This window comes from Suillus fuscotomentosus, assembly GCF_016647785.1.
Source record: "Suillus fuscotomentosus strain FC203 chromosome Unknown F5891scaffold_195, whole genome shotgun sequence".
Classification (NCBI taxonomy): Eukaryota; Fungi; Basidiomycota; class Agaricomycetes; order Boletales; family Suillaceae; genus Suillus; species Suillus fuscotomentosus.
This window is the reverse complement of record NW_024539707.1, coordinates 35,001-58,509: the sequence shown is the minus strand read 5'-3', so window position 1 is coordinate 58,509 and position 23,509 is coordinate 35,001. Positions and strand designations below refer to the sequence as shown.

General features: G+C 49.2%; 4 protein-coding genes across 4 annotated transcripts; 1 reads left to right on the top strand and 3 right to left on the bottom strand.

The window, feature by feature from the left end:
* Nucleotides 1–6,245: 6,245 nt before the first annotated feature.
* F5891DRAFT_920096 (uncharacterized protein) lies at nucleotides 6,246–6,906 on the top strand (the record flags this gene model as incomplete). The annotated part of the gene is made up of 2 exons (XM_041373767.1): nucleotides 6,246–6,602; nucleotides 6,691–6,906. Coding segments are annotated over 2 exons (573 nt in total), but the record flags the coding sequence as incomplete, so codon positions are not given.
* Nucleotides 6,907–8,481: 1,575 nt separating this feature from the next.
* Nucleotides 8,482–11,324, bottom strand: F5891DRAFT_1199601 (uncharacterized protein; the record flags this gene model as incomplete). The annotated part of the gene is made up of 4 exons (XM_041368777.1): nucleotides 8,482–8,498; nucleotides 8,551–8,832; nucleotides 8,886–10,781; nucleotides 10,832–11,324. The coding sequence occupies 4 exons, from the start codon at nucleotides 11,322–11,324 to the stop codon at nucleotides 8,482–8,484; spliced, it is 2,688 nt and encodes an 895-aa protein (XP_041216958.1).
* A 3,509-nt stretch (nucleotides 11,325–14,833) lies between these two features.
* On the bottom strand, nucleotides 14,834–15,622 carry F5891DRAFT_966701 (uncharacterized protein; the record flags this gene model as incomplete). The annotated part of the gene is made up of 2 exons (XM_041376242.1): nucleotides 14,834–15,216; nucleotides 15,268–15,622. The coding sequence occupies 2 exons, from the start codon at nucleotides 15,620–15,622 to the stop codon at nucleotides 14,834–14,836; spliced, it is 738 nt and encodes a 245-aa protein (XP_041216957.1).
* A 4,039-nt stretch (nucleotides 15,623–19,661) lies between these two features.
* On the bottom strand, nucleotides 19,662–23,509 carry F5891DRAFT_988067 (uncharacterized protein; the record flags this gene model as incomplete). The annotated part of the gene is made up of 16 exons (XM_041377976.1): nucleotides 19,662–19,803; nucleotides 19,830–20,804; nucleotides 20,876–21,042; nucleotides 21,100–21,259; nucleotides 21,310–21,422; nucleotides 21,472–21,632; nucleotides 21,727–21,780; nucleotides 21,831–21,864; nucleotides 21,924–21,978; nucleotides 22,253–22,389; nucleotides 22,501–22,532; nucleotides 22,565–22,606; nucleotides 22,663–22,759; nucleotides 22,823–22,946; nucleotides 23,263–23,387; nucleotides 23,453–23,509. The coding sequence occupies 16 exons, from the start codon at nucleotides 23,507–23,509 to the stop codon at nucleotides 19,662–19,664; spliced, it is 2,475 nt and encodes an 824-aa protein (XP_041216956.1).

Sequence of the window (23,509 nt, the reverse complement as noted above, 5' to 3'; positions counted from 1 at the left end):
CGAACAGCGAGTTCATCAGAAGAATGCGAGGTACCGGCCCCCCACAAGCTCAGAAGGGCAATGGGAAGGTAGACCACGACAAGCGATCGCCACTCATCAGCTTTAATCGTCCCAGCAGATACCTCTCCAAAATTACCGGGAACTGAACCAAGCCAACTCGGGACAGATGTATCCCGGATAACGTCGCGGATACGTCCAAGGACATCTGCCGCCACAAATAGACGTTCCTCTTGAGGGGCGGCTAGAGGCTTTGCGCAACGCTGTGAATAAACGTTACGAAAAAAAGGCAATGGAAATCATGAAGAGCTTACCCACTTGAGAAGAGCTTCGACATAGTCAATCTTCAGCGTTCTACTGGATTTCTGTGGGATACAACATAAGGAATTGCACACAAACTTTAACGGTCCGATATTCTTGCGAAGCAGGGAGCTTTTCAGCTTGTTTAAACATTCCTCGTCATCGGAAAGAGTCATCTGGGAAATAAGAAGAGCGTGAATTGCAGATATCTGCGTCATTTCCTTGGATGACATTGTCCCGGGAGGTATTTCGCCAAAGTCATACGCAAATGCCGGAGGGGCCGAAGTCGACGCGGTGGACTCTGAAGTCAAACCGAGCAGACTACGAGTGTGGTGCTGGACCAATCCTTCTAATACGCAGTGCATTGGATCGACCACAAGTTGCCGGGAGGGGTCCCAGTATGGTAGACGCCAAAGCTCGGAATAGCGCACGCCATGAGCCTTAAACAGTCTGGCACGTTCAGAGGACGTAGCAGCATCTCTCCACTTCTCAGCATATTCTCGTAGTTTTTCTCTGTCACGAGGCTCCCAAGTCTCGAAGTCGACTCTTCCATAAGTAGACTTGTGATAGCATTGGCATGCACTGCAGTAGAAATGACTACTGACTCCAGCTAGAGAAGCGATGTGACGAGCAGCAGGAAGATCACAGACAACAAGGGCAACCGCACTGCGAGTAAGCCGTCCGTCGGGATAACAAGCGGTGTTGGAGAACTTGACACCGCGTTCCCACGCGTCCACCAGATCATTGATGAGTGGTCGGATATAGTGGTTGAGATTATCCAGAGATGGCTGTTTCGGACCCGGGATGATGCCCGCGAGATACATGTTCTCGGGTTTATATCTGATATCCAACGGTAGATTCAAGCACGCCATGGAAATGATTCCGCATGACGTGCTAGCACCGCGCAAATTCAGACCTTCCGAATTGAAAAAGTCCACATGAAGGGCAAAGACATAGCGCCCTTCTTCTCCTCTATCGACGAACAGTGAGCCTGACTCTGGGCCACGGAATTGACGGAGAAACTGAGCATCAAATGGATTTTTGACGAAGGGGATATGAGGGGAGTCTATGGAATCCATGAGTTCATCACACGCCTGATCCATCACGGCCTCGATATCTCTACGAGAAAGGAGACCAGACAGATAATCCTTGAAATCATGGTACATGAAAGTCCTTCTGGGACGGGGTTCTCCATCGGCGCCAACTATAAGCAAGGTCTTGCCACATTCAGTCCCGGGCGTAGGACAATGTGTGCACCGTTCAGGATATATTGGGGTCGTCGAGCCTGGTGCATAAATCGGGGCGTAGGTGCAATGACAGCTGCGGACGGCATACGGGACGATTTTTCCGGTGAGATGGAATCTTGCCTCTGCGCTTTCCGAGGTCATAGGAATCTGCTTGAGGATATTTTCGTGGGAAGAGCTGAGACTGCTGTCCGACTTCCGGAACGCCAGAAACAGTATGATGGAAATTATCTGGATGATTAAATCGCAGCTACTCCTGCTGACCCCCATGACAACCCTACATGTAACACAAAAGAATAGGACGACTTGCGTAATTTCGTCTGACCGATTTACTGAAGCTTGCTGAGGGGTGTCTAGAGAACAATCAACAAAGAATCATGATTACGTGCTCGTTGCTTACGGGTATTAATCTCGACAGGTACTTTCAGCGAGTCATCGGACGGCTTTTGGCTGTCGAACTGGGTCGACAATTCATCCATACGTGATACGATGGCCTTCTTTCGCGTGACGACGACATCTGCCTGTTGACTGATAGTCTCCAGAGCTTTGCGAAGTAAAAGTAGCTCGTGACTAATGTCATTGATGCTACCAGAATGCAGCAACAAGCGAAAGCACCGTTGAATCCGGGACTCGATGTTGTCAAGAATTTCTAATGCCTTCACGGTGCGCTGATTGTGCTTTTTGGATGATTTATCACCAGCAGCTCTGCGAATTTTCACAGGTGGTGGCAGGGAATTTGACAACGTCGAGTGGTCGAGGTCATGGTCAGCGACAGGTACTGCATGAGTCATGTGCGGTCCTTGACGATAGAGATTATCGGCCATAGAAGAAGTGGATGATGATGACTGCGAAGTGTCCGTGGAAAGGGTCAACCGACTAAGATGGCCGGTAATAGCGGAGACGGGACTGACAACCCTATTACCAGCGATGGTGCACGCGGAAAGATTGGAGATGACACAATCCAAGTCAACATTCCCGGCTCCAGTGTTTCCTGCGGCGTGCTCAGCACGTTCTGCTTTTACACGCCAGACGTGAGACGCGATTGAACGTTCTGCCATGAGCACTCCTTTTGGTGCGCCTTTGTCGTCATATCCGCCTTTACCAATGCACTCCTCACACATGCATCGTTTGAGCGTTGCACGAGACGCAGGCATTATGTATACAGAGGCGAATGAGTTGGGTGGTGCTGACGACAGTATGTACCGTCGCCTATTGGTGTGGGATGTGAGACGAATGTCTTGGGAGGCAGAACCAACTAGGATAACCTTTTAAACGAAAAAAGGCGCGTCATTAAATAACAATGGCAGCGACTTTATTGCAATAAGAAGCGGTAGTGACGAAGTACAAGGCGATTACCTACATAGCCGCTATTTGAATACAACAGTAACATGGGATGTACCGTCGCCTATCGATGTAGGAATGCAGGTCTTGTACTGGGAAGACCATTTAAATTGAAACGAAAACCAAGGGAAAAGGGGTGGGACTCACAGTAACGGTATACTTGAACAGTAGAACGTTCCATCATGTAACGACGACGACGAAGAGAAATGACGGCAATGACAAATTGAACTTGAGTAGGAAAGCGGGCGACGAAAGGGTGAAACGACAGTAGTTCCGGAGCGAAGACGCAAAGGCCATCGGGGACGTCGAGCCAGGGAGTAGCGAAGATCTCCGAATGTTCAAGTTGGCGATAAAATCAGGAGAGAAAAGCGGGCATAACCGTACATACAGTTATGCCGTGTACGGAGGTGGTAAGGCCATTGTGAACAACGAGCTCGACGGTACAAACTGTCGGGTCCATGTATTGGTAAATTACATTATCGAAGGCGCACGGTCCTGTCACCCCTTTGGTGAAATTGTCGGAAAAGATTTAAAAGTGCCGGTGCTTGAGACTTGAAATATTCACGACGATGACTACAGAACATTTGAATACACACATGACCGTACATACAGTCGTGCCATGTGAATAGGGAGATGGATACGATGGTACATGATACCGTTCGCACTGGTGCTACGTACTACTTCTGACCAAGTGCAGGATGTGTGAAATTATTACGTACATTATTTATCGTTGCTGTGCTCTTTCATCGGTCCATTCATGGGCCGTACTACTAGTATCATACGCTTAGTATTGGCTTAGTATACCTTCATCTTTTCCTTGCAAACGGACTCGACGGTTTGTATTGCCGAGCTCGTCGTTGTAGGGGTCCCTCGTTATGCTCGCTTCCTTCCCTACGGCATGACTGTTTATGCGGTCGTGTCCTTGCCTTTCTCTCCCGATTCCATACCTTAATTCACAAGAGTGCGAGACAGACAAGTCACAAAGCAACCTCTCCAATTCGCAAAGTCAGTAAGACCGCAACACACCGCAACATTGACAAACCCTGCAGTTTCCCTCACGGCATGATCAGGCACTGAACGGGTTTAGTCAGACTCAGGGCCTAATTAATGTGATTTTATTTCGCGTCGTGGATCTCGGTTTCGGCGACGCGACGCGCTTTCTAATCCAGAACCGAGCGCACCCCACAGAGACAGGAGAAACGTAGCTATTGTTTCTCAGAATGAAGCAACTATGACAACACTAGGCCTATATCACCGCCCGCCATCCCAAATTACAAAGCCGCTGTAAACAGCGCTATGACGCAAGTCCTGGTAATCTGAACCATATTTTGTTGTTGTTCAACAATAGTGACCGAAGAGTGAGCATCAGGCGACCTTAACGTTTGTTGTTCGACGGTTGGAGTACTTGGAAATGAAAAACAAGTAAAATGCGACGTCGTCAGGACAGAATAGTACAAGATATCCACATCTAGCAGCTACAGTTATCGATGTTTACCACTCCTATGACCATGTCGGCAAAAATGCAACTTGATGTTCGCGTTGAGCAGGAAGATGTACAAACATCCTATGATGCAGACTTGTTTAACGACGAAGAAATGGAAGATTCCGCGAGTCAGCCCCAGACTCAATATAATAAGTTGGATATACTGCAATGCAACATGTTTCTTAATACGGTACGTCGATGTTTACATCAGGCGTGGTTTATGCCAGGTTCACTGTCTATCTAGATATCGAGAGAGACCTCCCAGATGGACCTGGAAGAACCCTTGGACGATGGCACAGGCCAGCCCCGAACAAAGACGGCTCAATCAGACAAAAGGGAGGCCTCACGGATGGACTTGGGTGAAGATGCGGGTCAGTCCACACCAAGATTTCAGTTCGATAAGAGCGGGCTACATGCACAGCGAGTCTTCGCTACTCCGGTATGTCCAGGGTGTACATGAATCGAGGTTGATGTCAGGCTCAGTGTCTGTTCAGGTATCGGACAAGCGTCGTATTAAGGAAGTTGACTACTCAGAGTCACTGCGCGAAATCGTCTACAATCAGACGGAGCGGATAAACAATATGAGGCGTGAGATGGAAACAGTTCGTAGTATCTGACTGGACATTACCAATATCTGACTAGTGACCGGTGCAGGACGCGCAACAAAAGCAATCAGAATACTCGTGCAACATGGACGAAATAAAAAAGCGGTGGGAAGCAGCTCTAGGAGAGCGGGAAGAGCAACTAGCAATGGCCCGCAAAGAACTCGAGGTAATCCCCCGCAGCATTCGACCGCCAGATGTGCGCTTATGACCATGACAGGACAACCGTGCCCAGCAGCAGCAACAACTTCAAGATCACATTAGAGAAAGCGGCGAAGCGCTCAGCCAGGCTAATCGCAATTCAATAGAAGCTAGCATGCAGCAAATTCTAGACGATAGTCGCGAACGACTTGCACAAGAACTGGCACAACGAGAAGCAAAGCTGGGTCAAGAATTGGCCCGACGTGAGGAAGAGCTGAGTAGAAAGAAAAATGAGGAGGTGAGGTGAATAACTCGACAGGAAAATGGTTGATGACAACAAGACAGCTTCGGGAGCGCGAAAATGTGATCTTCACCGAGATGGAGCGGAGGTTACAGCGTGAAGTTGATAAGTTGAAGGCAAGGATTTTGTTTCATTCACTCATGCGTAGGATGCTGAAATCCACACCCCAGGCGGAAAAAGACAGCGAGTTGGCCAACATGGAACAGCGATTTTCCAGACGTCACAGGTTACAGGACCAGGACACAGAAATGGATACCAGCCCCTCTCGGCGAAGGGACGCAGGACAACCATCCACGCCGCCCGCAAGACAATTTTCAGGCACCCCGTGTTTTGATGCGATTAAGAAGATAAGGAGAAGTCGCGGAATATCGCACAGGACTCGTCTTTTAGCGGTAGCTGCGGATGTGAGTGTCCGATGTCGCTGGATGTGATGTAAAGTTACGCGCGATACTAGGTGGACGCTGAGGAAGTCCCTCAAGAATCATCGTCCAAGCAAGACGTTCCGCCACATCAGGAACACAACACAACACCTATCAACAGTATGGAAGACGCGGTCGCAAGAGGTGTGGAAGCTGCGCTGAGACGTGTTTTCATCAACAAATAATTTTTTCCGGCCGCCAACAAGCGCAGTCCCCGGAGGAAAAAAACGGAGCAAGATGAAATTCAGCGAGAGAAGGCTGCCGAAGTAAACCACGAAAGAGACTTTGTTTTGGTAAGCCGAAATGCAGTAAAGAAAGCTTTCGCTTACATTGAAGTAGGGAGAAGTTCGGCGTCTCTTCAAAGACGCTTTCGGAATTTGTCAAGACACCGAGTTCATAGGCCATGAGCCAGCGAGTCGCCAGGATGTCTACGCGTATGAATACGAAGACGGCCCAGGTCCTGATCCAAGAGATCCCACCTTTGATCTCCAAAACGGATTCAAATCACCCTGGGATAGTAGTATCATCGATTCGCTCCTGGAAGAATTGCAGAAAAGAGTTGGTGAAGAGAGTTGGCCAATCCGAAGATCAGAAGCGTATTTCAGGGAAATCCTTCAACATCGCTACAAGCGCCTACGTACAATCTGGACGGCTGCGCAGGCTAAGGTCACAGCAAAAGGCGCATTGGAGACTCCTGCAGAGGTGGAGGAGAGGTTGATAGCGAAGAAGGACGAAACGCTGAAATCTACTCGTCAAACGACGCGCCGAAAAAATGTATGCTCGAGATATCTATACCATTCCGATACTGATGCCCTATCAGAAATATCTACGGAGAGTAACGGTTCTTGACCATCTCGTCAAGCAAACGACCGACGAAAACCGAGAAGACCTCCCAGCCTGGCAATGGCTTCAGCTATTAGTCAAGACACTAGGAGATGGCGGCATGAGTTCGGAGGAAAGCGACGTTGAAAATCAAATCGAAACGGTACTTCGTGTCAAAAATATGGTATGGCGCCGTGCGATGGAACGGGAGTTAGATATCATTGATCACCAAAGACTTATGGATGCCGATATCTTCGCCCCTCAAGGTTCAAAACCAATGAAACGGATACGCGCAATCGGCAATCCGACGACTTCCAGGGCACAAGTTGATGAATTACCTAAAGCCTTGTATAACGACGAATGGCTTGCAGGACTGACCAAGCGTCAAGCAGAGAGGTTGTCTATTCCGACTCAAACATTCAAATGGATGAAAGTCGCGGTAGTTTAGTATTGTACAGCGTATCTGATTGGATAAAGGATGAAAGTTTCTAGGAACCGGTTGTCAATTGTGATTCAGAGCTTTGCATCGTCGAACACGAGTGGAGTGTCGGGCGAGGATCGCAACAATCTTGACTTCAACTCCACTTAAACGCGATTTTTACAAAGTGAAAGAGTGTCAGACAATGACGAGGAGGAGGAGGAGGAGGAATAAGTCGCAATTACCTCTCAGCAATACAAATCGCTGAGTGACCGAGACTGAAACAGGTTATGAATGGTCGAGAATGGCTCGAGGTGGTCGCCTAGGTAGAACTTCTCGGCAGGACAGACCACGATCTAGCGCGACGGTGCGTAGAATCGCGTCCATAGAAATCCATTGTATCTTCCATCGAAGATGGATATATGATATGCTGAGATGCCCTAAACATAAGTGTACTGAAAGAAGCCGATGAAGTGGCGCAACGCCCGAGAGGGAAAAAAGGGACAAACCCGTCGAAGTCAGAATACACACGTTCATCGCGGTTCAAACCGCATACCAGAGCTTTACCATGCGGCCCAGTTCATCAAAGGTACACAACAGATTCGTGTGAAAGCAACATGATAATAGTTCCAGGGTAAAGACACACATGACCGTACACCGTCGTGCTGTGAATGAGGGGGTAGGCCGTCCATCGGCGATGTTGAACCAGGGAGCAGCGAAGGACCCGGTCACTCTGAAGGTTGGCGATGAAATCGGGAATACAAGGATTATGCGAGCTCGAGCCTCGACGGTTTGTACCGTCGAGCTCCGGGCCCCGAAGGCTTCGTCATGTGTCGATGACCAACTTCATCCGAGCCCTCGTCCTCGTCCTTACCCTGGCTCTTTGGCCCAACGAAAGTCATGCTCCACTCCACGATTTCAACTCCACGATGGAGTCAATACTGCTGCGATCTAGATATTGACATCCCCATGCATCCCTTCGCACCCAACATGAACACCTGTCTGACTTATCGTATCAAATGTGCGAGCCGGTGTAAAAAGTTTTCTCAGGCAGTAGGCAGCAGGCAGGTTTGAGCCTGCTGGAGCATGGTAATGCGTGGTGCCACTGTCACAGTCACAATCCTAACCGTACACTCGTACCTCGCTTCGGGGTAAAAACCCAATTTCTTCGGTTCGTAACAAGTGAGAGTACTTAAAAGTCAAACGTGAAACGTCCACACCGAACCGTCCAGAAAAAAAAGATGCATTGAATCGTTGATCTAAGGCAACAACAGCGCCTTCAGGCTAGTACGGCCTGAGTCGCCTGACTAAGGGCGACCGATCACCACCCACAAGCAGGAAAATTACGGATGTATGTGATGATGAAACAGTGTATCAGAGTAACGGGCATGCAACATACAACTTTTGTACAAACTATGTGTCAGTCCAAACTAGAATAAAACATCAGTACGAGAAGAGGGACGTAAGCTAGACCGCTTTTACCAGATGCTCTCGACATGTGATCGTAACACGCTGCCGACATATTTTGCATCAGCTTGTTTGTGCCAGGGTTAAACTTCAGGGAGCGCTTCCATTGCGTGGAGGTCATTGGACCATTAGCGTCACTGGTGGATGAATGTCGCGCGCGGGAAACCCCTTCTCGGATGTTGTCAAGACGTTTTTGGAACCAATCTTCGCAACGCGCGGACCAAAAACCAAGGTTCAGGCCCGATGCATCCCAAGCGTTGGGCCTAGGCCACCAGGAGACTACGTCCGTGCTCTGAGCTAGAAAGCATTAGTATTAGTACTACTGAGATTCCGGATAACGGGAAGCTCACGCTTCTCAATATAATAAGTTCCGCAAATGAAATCGATTTCTTGATCCGACAGCCCATCGTCATAGTAAGTCTGGCCATTCCAAAACAACAGGTGGCCAAATGGAACGGCCTCAGTCGAAATACCATCAAGAACAGAAGGAAGATGGTCGAAACCGAGGCTGTGCAAAGCCAACCGCCACACGAGTCCTCCATGCAGGAAAGCAGCCCTTGCTCGAGGCCGATTCATGAACTCGTGGCGTAGTTGCTCGTATACAGCATAATCAGCGTACACAGCTCGGAAGGGGGGTGCTCGATGACCCAACGTGTATGTCCGAAGTTCAGTAAGGGGGCGACGCAAGGTGGGGGCGACGGCCATCCGCTGGAGAGTCTTGAATGACATGCCTCTTTTAAGGAGAGCCAATGCGATCTCCCTCATATCTGACCCCCAGTTACGTCGCAGGCACATGACAGCAGTAATGGGGTCGGGGACAGCCAGTGTCCACACGACAAGAGTTGGGGACTGGCGGGGTTCGATTATGTAAAACCTGCGTTGTGATAAATCTGCGTAAGAAACCCGGATATGAGCATGCACGATTGGTAAAGATGGGTGTGGCCCCAAATCCCAGACATCAGGCGGGATTGTGTCCAACTCAGTGTCCTTCAAGTTCACTAGATACGAGATGTAGTACGTGATACTGTTGCGTTGTGGCTCTGCGATCATGCCGGTTTCTGTTGTTGAATCACCAAGGAGCTTGCGCACATGATCCCATGTCATCTTCTTAATCCACGCTTCGAGTCGTATGGACCCATACAAGGGAGCAGACGTAGGTGCATTGAGTCGATATCCGAAATGGTGATGCAAGACAGGCACGAGTCCTTCAATGCCCGTGTGTCTTGATGAGAGTGAAACGTCTTGGCCGAAGTATCTGTATATATCATGCGAGAAACTGGAAGGGGCCGGAGGAGGGACATTTGAGGGGCCGCGGATAGGGAGTGGAGGCATGATGTCGTCGTCATCTTCTCGATCATCACCATCAGGCTCGCTATCTGGGTTGAGCGCGAGACACAAGTCCCACTGATTGGCGAAGGAATTGTAGATCCTTGTAAACCTGTTATAATTTCCCCAGACTCCCTCTATGTTAGCTTTAGTGACGGCCTTGCGCAACAAAAAGCCGTTATGCTCGTCTTGGGGTTCCCATTCAAACACCTTGACCTTGCTAGACCTCCCAGGAAGTTTCTGGCCCACCATCTCTATGCGATTCAGACGTGCAGACCTTTGAGAGGGCGTCTCCTTCTCCTCCTTCTCCTTGTGTTGTGCTGCCTGGCGGGCAAAGAACTGCTGCCAATCCTCGCCAGGTCTCTGCCCACTACCTGCCTCTGGTTTCGGAAAAAAGGAAGAGTCGGGCGGGGATTGAGTATCAGCATTGGATACAGGTTGCGGATCGTTTAATTGAAGACTTCCAGGATCATTCGCCTGGGCGGCCCACGGATCACCGTCGGTGAGAGAGCCCCACGGATTACCGTCAAACTGAGCACCCCATGGATTAGCATCAGACTGATCGCCCCACAAACTTTTCTCAGTTGCTACGGCTATAGCTTCTGCACAAGGTGCGTGATTTTTCCAGCGCTTTCCGACCACGCCATCAGGAGGCCAATACACCCAAGTTGGAACATTAAAGCGTTCAAACATGTGCACATCTGAGTCCCAGCCCAGACTGTGGGCGCTGTTGATAATCGTACCGGTGCGAGGTACAGCACTTGTAAAATCCCCGACGAATGTGCGGGAGAGCTCTACCACCCATGCAGGGGGTATAGAACACTGAGGGTCTTTAGTCAAGACAGAGGTCCATTTGGAGGGACTATTCGTCGGACTCTCTAGACGATGCATTATGAAGTATGTACATAGAGCCGCGATGCCTGAGAACACGATAAGTTGTTGTAACAGACGTGAAGGAGCCTCTGCATACCTAAGAACGCGTCGCGTGATCTCAGAGCAACCTTCTTCGCAAGCTTCGCATCCACGTGAGACCTCGTGTATCCGTAATCAGCCGGAGTTCGCGGAGGTTGACCGTACCAAGGGAAGGGCATGTTCTGCGCTAGGCACGTCTGGCACCAAAGTAACTTTTGCTCTAGGTTCTCCCATGCTCTTCTAACGTCTCCGCGTAAAGTGTAGCGACCGTCAGATGTAGGCTCTATGGGCAAGGAGTAGAAGGAGTGATTAAGGCAGCCGAATATTGCGCCATCGAAAACAGGATTTTCGGGGATGAGAGGAAACCATGGGCGCGTTTCGTACGCCCACTGAGTAGTTAATACGTCTTTGATGTTATCGGGGGAAGAATCAGATTCCAGGTAGGAGTTCCAGGGCCTAGGAATAGGAGGTATCAGGGCAGGAGGGGAGGATGCATTGAGCGATGTGAAAATTCGCCCTTCGTCGATGAAGATATGAACGTTGGGATTCATGAGGGATACGGCAGGTCGGGGCGACGAAGGAGATCGTTGTCTAGTGCAGCTGGCTCAGGCAGTGAGCAACAGTACAAACTGATACTCTAACCAATGAAACCAACAGCAAAAATGATGGGGTGAACGATGAGCTCGACAGTACAAACCATCGAGCTCGGAACAAAAGTAGTGGGTGACCGACGACTGCAGGAACATCTGGAAAATCAAATGATTAGAATTATGACATAAGCTGTTCGCAGGTCAAGTATACTCTGTGATTTCCAAATAATAGTAAGTATGTAAGTTATTTGGCATTGTTGGGCTCTTTGCCAAAGTTCCACTCGACGGGTCCCTCGTTATGCTCGCTTCCTTCCCTACGGCATGACTGTTTGTACGCCTTGAACGTACCATCACCGAAACTCCCCAACTCGGATAAGGGCTGATAAGGGCTGATAAGGGCTGACCAGGACGTGCAAGGTCGCAAAAGGTGCACCAGGCGTATCAGCGCGCGCAAGGTGTGGGGAACAACGTATAAGATCTGGTCGAGAAACTCAATTGTAGATAAGCTGACGAAGGTTGGGCAAGTAACTCGTGCCTTAGCATGGATTTTGAGCTTAGAAGCATTGATCTGCCCAAATTACTTATATGTTCTGATCTGGTGATAAATTCTGATAAGACCATTTCATTTCGGTATTGTAATACATGGTATGAGCAGACAGTAAAAGTACATCTAAGAGTGCTACATGCGCCAAGGCATAATAGTCCCACGACGGAAGAACGGATGACAGCGAGAAGAGCAAAACATGCAACGGCAAACGGCGACGTGGAGTGAGGCAGATGTGGTATGAGACAAGCACACTAGTAAGTGAGAAAATCAGCATCAACTACGAGACAAAATGAACAATCAGCACAGGTCGTTTTCTTCCCTTCTTTTTCTTTAGTGCGCTAGCGGATGCCGTAGTCTTGCGGCTGGCCTTTGGTCGAGCTTGTCGAGGCAATCTTCGAACTGGAGACTCAACTTCCTCCTCCGATAGTTCGGATTCTGTGAGCGGGCTTTCTGGTGGGACCACCTTCTGCTTTTTGCGGGGAAGTGGTGTGGATTCCTCCAATGGTGCTTTACGAACGGGACGCGCCTTAGGAACAGGACGTGGCTTAGGAGTGGGTGGACTCGGAGCAGGTGAGGGTGAGCCACAGCCATCATTCTGTGAAGTACCGCATTGCAAGAGTTTGAGACATGAAAGTCGCCCCTAGCGAGTGCAGATGAGGGGCCGGTGAGTATATGTTTCATTACCTTGAATAACGTGAGTTCCTGTCATGGATACGTGCAACCATCTTGATAGTGCCAGCCTCAAGCTTGGCTTTTTAGTTTATAGAAATACAAGCAATGACCTTCGGGCGTTGGGATTTATTGCCACTATTACAAAAGCAGACTTTTGTACACAAAGTTTGCCGTATCTCTGTCCTCATTTCCTCTCCCAAATAAGCACAGCGAATCTTCACGATTTCTCACACGCGACAGTGCTGTATACAGTTGACCATGCGCAAAAGGATCAGTTCTAAGATCCAGAACAGTTCGAGAGAGCGTCAGGCCTTAACAACCGTTGAAAGTAGTCGCATAAGCTAGTCTCAAAGGAAACTGCTTGCGATTTACTGAGTTGATAACATGAGTGATGTGACAGAAAAGTATCAAACAGCGAACATCATTGGCATATAGATGCAGAGTGTGAGTAGACGTGCCCTCATCAGTTACAGCAGAACCAATCATGGCGCGTGCGTGCATCAAATAGATACCATCTTCAGTCGAAGCAGTATTAGCTCCGAATCTGAACACAGCAACCGCTAAGTCACTGTCAGGGAGGGCAATGTAGCCGTCGTATTTCCAGTAATGTTTAGTGTCATATTGATATCTAGAAGCATTTTGAACGCCAACCAATCCGTGAAATGTACAGCTGGTCGCCATAGTGGTGGAAGATAAAAGAATGACACGCAATTCTGAAAGTCGCGATAGGGAGCGAGCGAGTTGAGGGTGGTTGAGACCCACCTGTGCACGCAATGCCTTGGTATCAGGGAAGGCAGGCGGCACCAGACCCTTTACATTCAACACCGCATAACGTGCAATGCTCCTGTTCAGATGAGCCGCATCTTCGGATCGCACGTCTGTCCAATCAAATATTGCATCTGTTTGATAATTAGTCAACTGAAAGGTGCATATATGCACACATACCTCATCAAGGACCTCCTGCAGTCCGACTTTAGCGACCACCTCTTACGAGTTCTCGAAGGTAAGGGGCACCTGTAATGATCTTCTTAAACGTCCAATCGTGAATCCGAACATGACTTTTGCTGGGCCAAAGACTCTGGGTAAGGACGAGGGCTCGGATGAAGTCATCAGTGCCTCTCAGCAGTACGAACTGCTGGGCGGTTGAGACTGGAGCGAGTCTTAGTCTGTGGGGTGGTGAAGTCCGATGGTCGAGGATGGATCGCGGTAGTCCCCTGAGAAGTGCTTCATTAACCCTATCTGGACGTACACCACTGTACATACAGTCATGCCGTGCGGATAAGGTGGAAGACCATCGGGGATGTCGATCCAGGGAGTAGCGAAGGACTCGGGACGTTCAAGGCGATGAAATCGGGAGGGAAAGGTGGGGACACGAGGGATGCTGTAAAAAAGTACTTCATTAAGCCTAGCTAGATGCACACAACCGTACAAACAGTCATACCGTGTGGAGAAGGGGGAAGACCATCGGAAACGTCGAACCCAGGGAGTAACGAGGGACTGGATGCGTTCAGGGCGGTGAAATCGGGAGAGAAAGGCAGGGACACGACCATACAAACAGTCATGCCATAGATTGAAGGCGGAAGGACGCCTATGACGACGAGCTCGGCAGCACAAACTGTCGAGTCCGAGAAGCGAAGGTAACCTATTGAAGCATATATAGTGATTAAGGAGTAAGACTTGGAAACTGGCGATGAAAGTGCACAGCAATAATAAATAACGTACGTAATATCTTCCCACGTCTTTCTCGCACTCAGATAGTTTATGTATATACTATACTTCCTGGCCCGACGGTATGTACCATCGCGTCCATCTCCCTTGGCTCAGGCTACGGCACGACGATTTGTATTGGCGTGTCTTTCCTCAATTCACCCGCAACTTCGTCAAGATGGTCATCGGCTCACCATTGTTGTGCATGGAGGGGAAGCGTCGAGTCACACAATTTATACAGTCATCATTCGTACAATTACAATTATTCCAAGAGGTACATAGCAGTCACGAATACGATAATCTAACGCTATTTGGGGTTTTTTTTTGGCATCAGATTTAGTCCGTTTGGGTCATTGACCCTATGTTGGACGTGTTTCATCATGTGCATCTTTCTCTTTAAGGGACGAGGCATGTGTATGTGCTGGCGATGTATATGGGACTGACAGGGGCAACGCAAGTAGGTACAAGAGGAATGCTGCGGCGGGGAAATGTAAGTATATCGTGGAGGTCAATGGGAGGTTCGCAGTTGGCTTAGCGTGTGTTATTATGTTGCGATCCGGTATAACGCTAATTCTCCGCGAAAACTAAGTGGGAGCTCGTTCAGAAACGCACGAATAATGACAGCAAAATCAGTCTCACCAGTTGCGTTGTTAGCGAGAAATTGGGAACACGCCGCGTCAACGTTTTTCATCATTTTGTTCGTCCCCGGATTAAACTTGAGCGAACGTTTCCACCGAGTGGCGGTCATTGGACCGTTATCGTCGTTGACGGGTGTATTGCGAATTCTAGAGACACCCTGTCGAATGTTGTCGAGGCGTTTCTGGAACCACTCTTCGCATCGCGTGGACCAGAATCCCACATTCAACCCTGAGGCAGCCCAGGCCTGAGGTCTCGGCCACCAAGAGACCTTGTCCATAGTGCCGTCGTCTATTTATCAAATGTGAGCGTTTGTGTTGTTGTCGGTAGGAAAGAACTTACTGTTGTATGAATAATACGTGCCGCACATGAAATCCACCTCCTCCTCCGACAACTCATCGTCAAAGTAAGTCTGGTCATTGATTGGCAACATGAGGCCAAACGGAACAGCTTCCTGTGAAATTCCCTCGAGAACGGAGGGAAGATCATCGACACCAAAGCTATGCAAAGCCAGCCTCCATACGAGCCCGCCATGAAGAAGTGCGGCTCTTGCACGCGGCTGATTCATGAATTCGTGCCGATGCTGCTCATACACGACGTAATCCGCATAAACAGCCTTGAAAGGGGGGAGCGTGTAGGTCGGGGAGTATGAACGGAGTTCCGTACGTGGGCGACGTGCGTCAGGCGCGACTGCCATGGCTTGGAGTGTCTTGAAAGCGATTCCTTTTTGGAGGAGATTGAGCGCGATATTAGTGATGTCAGATCCCCAGTCGCGCCGGAGGCACATCACAGCAGTGGCGGCGTCGGCGACGACGAGTTTCCAGACGACCAGACTTGCTGATAGACTTGGCTCGATTACATAGAGTCGTTGTTGGGGAAGTTGCACGTAGGAAACTCGAATGCCCGCATTCGAGACTGCTAAGGAAGAATCGGGTCCTAGGTCCCAGAGATCGGGTGGCATTTCAGACAACCCAGAGGTCGGCAACGTGACTAGGTAACCTATAAAACAAGTGATGATCTCCTTCTGCGCGTCCGGAATTGTTGCGACATCCGCGCCTGCATCGCCGATGAGCCTGCATAGGTGAAGCCACTGCGTCTTTTTGATCCAGGATTCGAATGTGGCCGATCTACCTCGGGGCGTAGAGGTCGATGCTGCAAGTTGGAATCCGAGGTGGAAATGTAACATCGAGACAAAATGCTCAACGCCATGAATGTACTTCGTTGAGGATGCAACCTCATGATGACCGAAGTATCGATCGATGTCCTGCAAGAAACTAGACCGTGATGGAGGCTGAGGCGGTGGCGGTGGTAAAGCGGGAGGAGCGGGAGGAATGGGAAGAGCGGGAGGAGCGAAAATTTCATCTTCCCAGTCGCCATCGGGAACGCTGGTGGGATCCAACGCATCACACAAGTCCCACTCGTTGTGAAACGAGTCGTATATTCTTGTAGTTGCACTGTACTCCCTCCAAGTCGAGGGTATGTCATTCTTCGTGATGCGAATGCGTAGACGAAAGCCGTCAAACTCCTCTTGGGGCTGCCATTCGAACACTGTGGTCTTCTTCGCAGGATAATCCTGGTTCCCCGCTGACGTCGCACGGCTCAGACGCGATTGCCGTTGAGCTGGAGTCTCTTTCTCCTCTCTCTTCTTATTTCCGTCGCGGCGCCGCGCTAAGAACGCTTGCCAATCTTCTCCTCGCAACTGTCCACTATTGCGCTCGGGCTCCGGAAACAGAACCGCAGAGGACGCCTGTTCTTGGGGATCGAGGGACATCGGTTGCTGTTCTCCGCCATCCAGACCGCTCTGACACACATTGTCAGAAGGACCCGATGGGTAATCTACATCGCCCCATACGAGGACAGGCTCCGGTTGCGGTTCTCCGCCGTCCAGACGCTGACGTCCATTTTCAGGGAGACCCCACGTACTAGCATGACCCCAGGCGCCATCAGCTGCCGTTTGGCCCCATTTTAGAGCCTCGGTCGCAGAGGTGAGAGCTTCCCGGGAGGGAATATAGCGACGCAACATAGAGTCGACGGCAGACGCGTCTCCGGCACAGTGGACCCAGATTGGGATCGAGAACTGTTCAAACATGGACAGTTGCCCTTCCCAAGGGCAGTGGATGGAGGAGATGAACACTCCGGTGCGTTGAACATTGGCCGACAGATCTCCTACAAATGAACGCGATAACTCGAGAACCCATTCAGCCGGTATGGGGCACTCGCGGTCATCGGTCAAGACAGACATCCAGGGGCGATTGGAACCTCGATATCGATGGCTCATAATGTGCCATGTACAAGCAGCGGCAATTACTAAAAAAATGTCAGTCGCGATGCAATGTAGATAAGGAGTAACGTACATATAAATGCGTTGCGCGACCTCAGCGCGACCTTTATAGCGAGCTGGGCGTTCTCATGTGAACGAAGATACCCGAATGTAGCTGGAGCCCGTGGAAGTATAGTCCCCCACGGAACGAACATCCCAGCACCCAAACGCTTCTCGCACCAGATTAATTTCTTCTCCAGCTCGTACCATCTTTCTTTGATGTCACGATGGAGCATATGCTTACCCTGTGCGTCGACCTCCGTGCGGAGAGAAAATCTGGTGTGGTTCAGGCATTCGAAAATGGGCCCGTCAAATCTAGGGTTCAAAGGCACGACAGGAAACCATGGACGCGCCGCATACGCCCAGCGGGGAGTGAGTGGCGCATCACTGTCATCAGGGGAATAATCGTGATCGTCGCGAGGGTTCCAGGGAGGTTGGTAGGGAATAACTTCGGGCAGGAAGTGCGCAGTGAGAGAAGTGAAGACCTTCCCATCACGCACAAAGATTTTGAGGTCGGCAGTCATGGCAGGGTCGGAAGTGACGGGTTAACGCGCAGAAATACAAGGTAGACCAAAACTACGACCAAATTACTACCACAACAGTATGAACCGATGAGTTAGATCTGGCAGCAGCTATGGATTGACGAGTAGAATGACACGGTAGACAGCGTAGAAAGCTGGTGAGAGCGAGAGAAGTGCGCGACAGTACAAACTGTTTTAATGCGACAAGTTGGTGGAAAACGAGTGCAGATTTATCCTTGGAATTATAAGGGATCGATAACAATGAAGGTTGATGTGGAGGGTGGAAGTGGAACGCGACAATAAAGTGTGGTGACACGCGGGGTTTAAATTGAATATGTGGATCAAGACCGCTGAAGTTTAATCGAAAAAGCCTGAGGACAAGATGGAGCTAGTGACGATAACAGTACAAATATTTCACTCAAGTAGGGAGGTGAATGGGTCGGGCGACGCTAACGACATTATGCACCGCGGAGGAATCAACAAACGGCCGAGATGAGTTTTTAAATTTTAAATAAAGTTAAGTTGGTATAGTACAGCGTTCTGTCATGTAACGGCAACGACGGGGAGAAAGGAACGCGACGATGACCGATTGAAGTCGGGAGGGGTAAGCGGGCGACGAAAAACGACACATGACCGTACACACAGTCGTGCGGCGTAAAGCGTAAATAAATAGTATGATAGGACGTCCATCGTGGACGTTGAACCATGGAGTAAGAAGACTAGGATCATCGAAGTGAAAGAGCATCGAGCATTACGACTCCGAGCTCGACGGTAAAAACCGTCGAGCTCCAGGCGACGAAAGCTTCGTCATGTTTTAATCGTCATCCTTATGAAGGAAAGACACGACGATACAAACCGTCGTGCCATAGCCAAGGGAGATGGACGCGATGGTACATACCGTCGCGCCAGGGGAACAAGTCGAAGTTCAAGGAAGTAGTAGCACAGTAGATTAGTCTGACCAAGTGCATGTGTCACGTGTCACGTGTGAAATTATTACATACGATGAAATCATTAGGTAAGTTATTTGGCATTGTTGGGCTCTTTGCATCTCCAAAGTTCCAAGTCCATTAATCCTTACTAGCATACGTTTAATTTACCTTCACTTTTCCTTGCACACGGACTCGACGGTTTGTATTGCCGAGTTCGTCGTTGTAGGGGTCCCTCGTTATGCTCGCTTCCTTCCCCACGGCACGACTGTTTGTATGGTCATGTCCCCGCCTTGAACTCTACATGGCATGACTGTATGTACCATCATGTCCCCGCCTTTCTCATCAATGTTCCAAGTCCTTCGCTACACTACGCACAATGCAGCATCAACCGCAAGACGCTGTCTCGCACGTTTGTCCATCGGCACTCGAGCGGCTTTTCACAGACTCCAGAGGTGGATGCGTGCGCGTCACCAACCATGTAATTTCAGTATGGTCCAGGGTGTTTTTGCGTTCATCCTACGCGTAATGCCTTCATACGTTGCACGTAGGTGTAAGCGTCGATCTTAGCAACGACTTAGGACAAGGTGAGCGGGATGTGTGATTTGCTTCAGAACCATATCTAACATCTCCGCCACATCGAGAACTTCAAAAGGGTTCCAGTGGAGTGCGCACATCGCGTCGATACGAATTGATTCCTCCCATTTGTTATATACCCAATATCCTTACCACATCCCTACTATAACCCTACTATATCGTGCCCGTTCGCCAACAACATGTTACTCTTGCTGTCCACCATACGCAGTGAATTGTACTTGGGCAGCAGCTTTTAATTGTTTGGGAAACTGGGTATTGACATAGAACGAGACAACGTATGAGACCAAATATTGAATAAGTATGAGTGAGTACAAGCGGGGAAAGTATCAGAGACCTCGATAGAAGAATAAGCGGAGACCTGGGTACCCTACGTCAGAAATAACTGCCGATATCCAAATGGTAGGGATGCTCTGGGCGGTAAAAAGCGTCCTCCAGTTCCTGCCGCTCAGATGATGTTATGTTTCCAGGCTTGAGATGAACTTCTTCGACATGGTCGAAGACTCCTAGCCAAGGACTGCAGCAGAGCTATATGCACATAACATTAGTTTAGCCCTCGATGTAGCTTTGTATGTGACACTCGCCAAGGGGTGTTGATCTGAATATTTGTACCAATGTGGTAGATAAATAGTGAGCTTCTTCACAGGAATAGTTCGATACTCGTCCAATGGGACGTCAAAACTTCTAGAAATCAGCGATCCGTGATAAAAGCTCAGTCCCAGGCAATCTATAGCAACGAATTGTTGAGTAATGTCCAGGATCGCAGACAAGTAATTGGGAGCGGATGCCAGAGATTCCTCGTCGAGGTGCAATTCGAGTGTTTGAATGTGTAGAGGCGCGCGAACTTTGCTTAATAGAGACACGAGGTACCACAGAGGTCCAGCGAGAACGCGTAAGCTATGTAAAGGAATAAGAGGGGCATCTGTTTTCTGCATAAGATGATGATGATGATAAATGCATCGACCATAAAGCCAAAGCTGGCGAATTTCATGTCGCGGCAAGAACTCGACGAGAGCAAGAGTTGGACACTCGATGTCAATAGACAAGAATATAAGCTGCGGGAGATGAAGGTCGCGCATCAGCGCTGTCCACTGAAGGGCACTCAATGAAGTATGTGTGATGCTGAGGTCGGTCAACGAAGAGTTCCGCAACGATGAGAGGGTGAGGGAAACCATGGATCGGGAGAAAAATATAGGCGAGTTTGTGTGGAATGTTTGAAAATTACATCTGTTGAAGGGGGTTGGAACAGCAGCCAAGTCAGGAAGAATCGGCGGAGGATACGCATGGTAAGACGCCTCCCGATCTGAGAACCGAAGACTCCTGCAGCTTGAGTCTTGTATGGACTGAAACAGAGGCGCAAAATCTCCAAGCATTTCACCATCTTTCACGATAGAGACAAAGAACACTTGCGTGCTTTCAAATGACTCCAAGAAACCCAGGAGCGCCTCGAGGTGACGATCATCTGCGTCAAGGAGATTGCATCGCAAATACTTCGGCGTATGAAAAAAGGTTGTGCGCCTGTACAGGAGCAGGGTGAGACAGGCTCGGGTGCTGACGAGTAGGGACTGGTCATCGAACTGCAAGCCTACATAACGAAAGTAGAGAGTGCCGCTAGCTCCCGAGAGAGAGAAGACACCTGTGCAATAGACCGCAGATCCCGAGCTGGCAACTTTTCCAAAATGATCAAGACAAGCTCGTTCGGGAAGGGCCAATACGGAGACTGGGTCGTTGAATCCGCTGTCCCAAGTGCCGGTATCTACGACAAATGCAGTGAGACATGGAAGATATGGTCGTGGGGTGCTAGCCAACTTACGATTAGATTGGCGATTACAGGCGAGCGAGACAAAAAACGCCTCTTGGGGGTCGGTGGAGAAGAACCGCTCGGAACTTCTTCGAGGGCCTTGCGTTTTGACATCTTCTTGAAGTCCTCTTCTGCAGACTCACGACCAATCTCTAATGTCATTGCCTCGGCTCTTTGGTAGGAATGAGCGGCGTTACACTCAATATTTATGATGTATCTGACCTTTTCATGAATTTGGGCTTAGCTACGTTGCAGTGCTCTCCATCGCATAGGTCCATATGCGCGTGCAGTTGACTTACTGCAGCGCCGGATTTACAACCTAGAGCCCACGCATCCTGCAAAATGCAATGAGACTTGAACGAAATAAATACAGGGAGAACGTACTAGCGGAATCGCATTTAGGTCCGCAATTGCATAGGAACGGGACAAGGTGCTTCTCCGTGCTTTCGCAGGTTTGGATATATCACGCATAACAAATGCCGCCGAGGCCCGCGGAAGATAGGAGGCACAAGCATGCCTCTTGCGAGAGGGACGTTGAGAACTGTCTATGAAGTCATCCAGAGCCTTTCGCTTTAAGGTTACATGCTCCTTCATATAGTTAGTATGTGGCATTACAGTGGTGGCTTCAAATTAACGTACCTCCAGGGAGCGCAACGATGACAGGGAATCTGCATATCCGACGCTTGACAACATCTGTAAAAAAACGTGTAGCAGTGAGAACAGGTTCGACAGGAGCGGCTCACATTTTACGGATTTGACTTTGAAAGATGGGAGTAGCTATAAAGGATAAGTGCTTGTTTTATATGATTAGCGCCGCCTTGTAAAAGTGCACTCACTTGTTCCAACACCACCCCTATTTGTTTAGGATCTGCGTTGTTATCGACGATCAGGCTGCAACAACAGCACAACAATTGATTGGCTTCATGATAATAACGCGAATGCAGATCGAAGTTCGCGGGGAGAGTACGGCTTGCGACTACATCATGACGTCAGTATGATCGGAATGTAACTACTCTCAAACGCAACTTAATGAATTATTAATCAGGGCCCATAATTGTTTCGTTCCAGCATTTGAGATGACAATACACTTGGGATGACAATTGAGTAAGGAAGCAACCATAATGCAGTCAAGGGATGCTATGACTGGGTCGCAAACAATGATTACAGTATAATATCATCGTCCAAACTTAACTCGGTAAGTATCGCAGAAGTTATGGGATCCAACTTGCCTTCTCGCAAATACAGCGCGTTCAATACGAGGTTCAGCCCATATGCCAAAGCTTCACCACGCGCCTTAAGGTCCTCGGAGGCACACGAGATTCAGGAACTTGAATGGGGGATCAAGGCATCATTGAAATATTATCAGCTTGAGCTCCAACGACGCGAAGACGATGTTGTGAGTCGATCACTTACCAACATTACATAACTGACAAATATCAGGGCATCTGGATAGGATCAGATATGGATATCGACCTACCCATGAGTTCTGCTAGTGGGACATATGGATGTGTGGACACCGCTATGGAAGATGATGAGGTTAGCACAACCGCAACGCTGATAAACCCTGCAGCTCACCAAATATAAGATCCGATCCCTGGCCGTCGTTCCAGTGAGAAACATTGCTGGCGGTAAAAGCGAGGAGTCCCCTAAGAGAAGAAGACTTGTTCGCGGGCTGCAGAAAACCGTGGACAAGTATATACAACGTCACTTTAAAACAACGGATCCCCGCACTGACCGGGTTCGCAAGCGCGTGCATATAGCACTCCAAGCCGCATTGGTATGCGTCGATGTTGACGATATGGTGCTGCTCGCGCAGAAGCCAGACAGACCAGTAAGGCGAACCATTCACTTCAGGCGATCTGAACGAATTACATATCAATAGAACGCCAAACAAACAGACGATTATCTCATACCACATGCGATCGCATATCGCATCGTGAATAGTGTGACAAGCGGACTCCGATTACTCGGAATGGCACTGGGTACGACATCGAAGGATTTAAAAACGATCTCCAAGGCAGGTGAGTGAGCATACCTTGAAGAACGACAACGCTCTTAATGAAGAGATAGGGTCTACAATGCCAGGAAAATATCCTGAGGCTGAGACCATGAATATCAAACACAACCGTGACGTAGTAGGATCAAGTTGAATGTAATACAATCTACACAGCATACCTGTCTCTGATACGTCTCCCCACTTGTACTCGACTCGTACTTCTCCAATACCTGGTCTCATACGTCTCCTTGTACTTGAACTCATCCAATATGAAGCTTGACACGATGACCATAATCTTGCTGCACTGGAAAACAACAATGGTCTCGAGGGATGGTGGGGATCGAGAACAGTGAATCTGACTGTACAGACCGTCATACTCAGAGACCCGCATAGATTGAGGAGGATGACCTCGACAGTACAGACCAT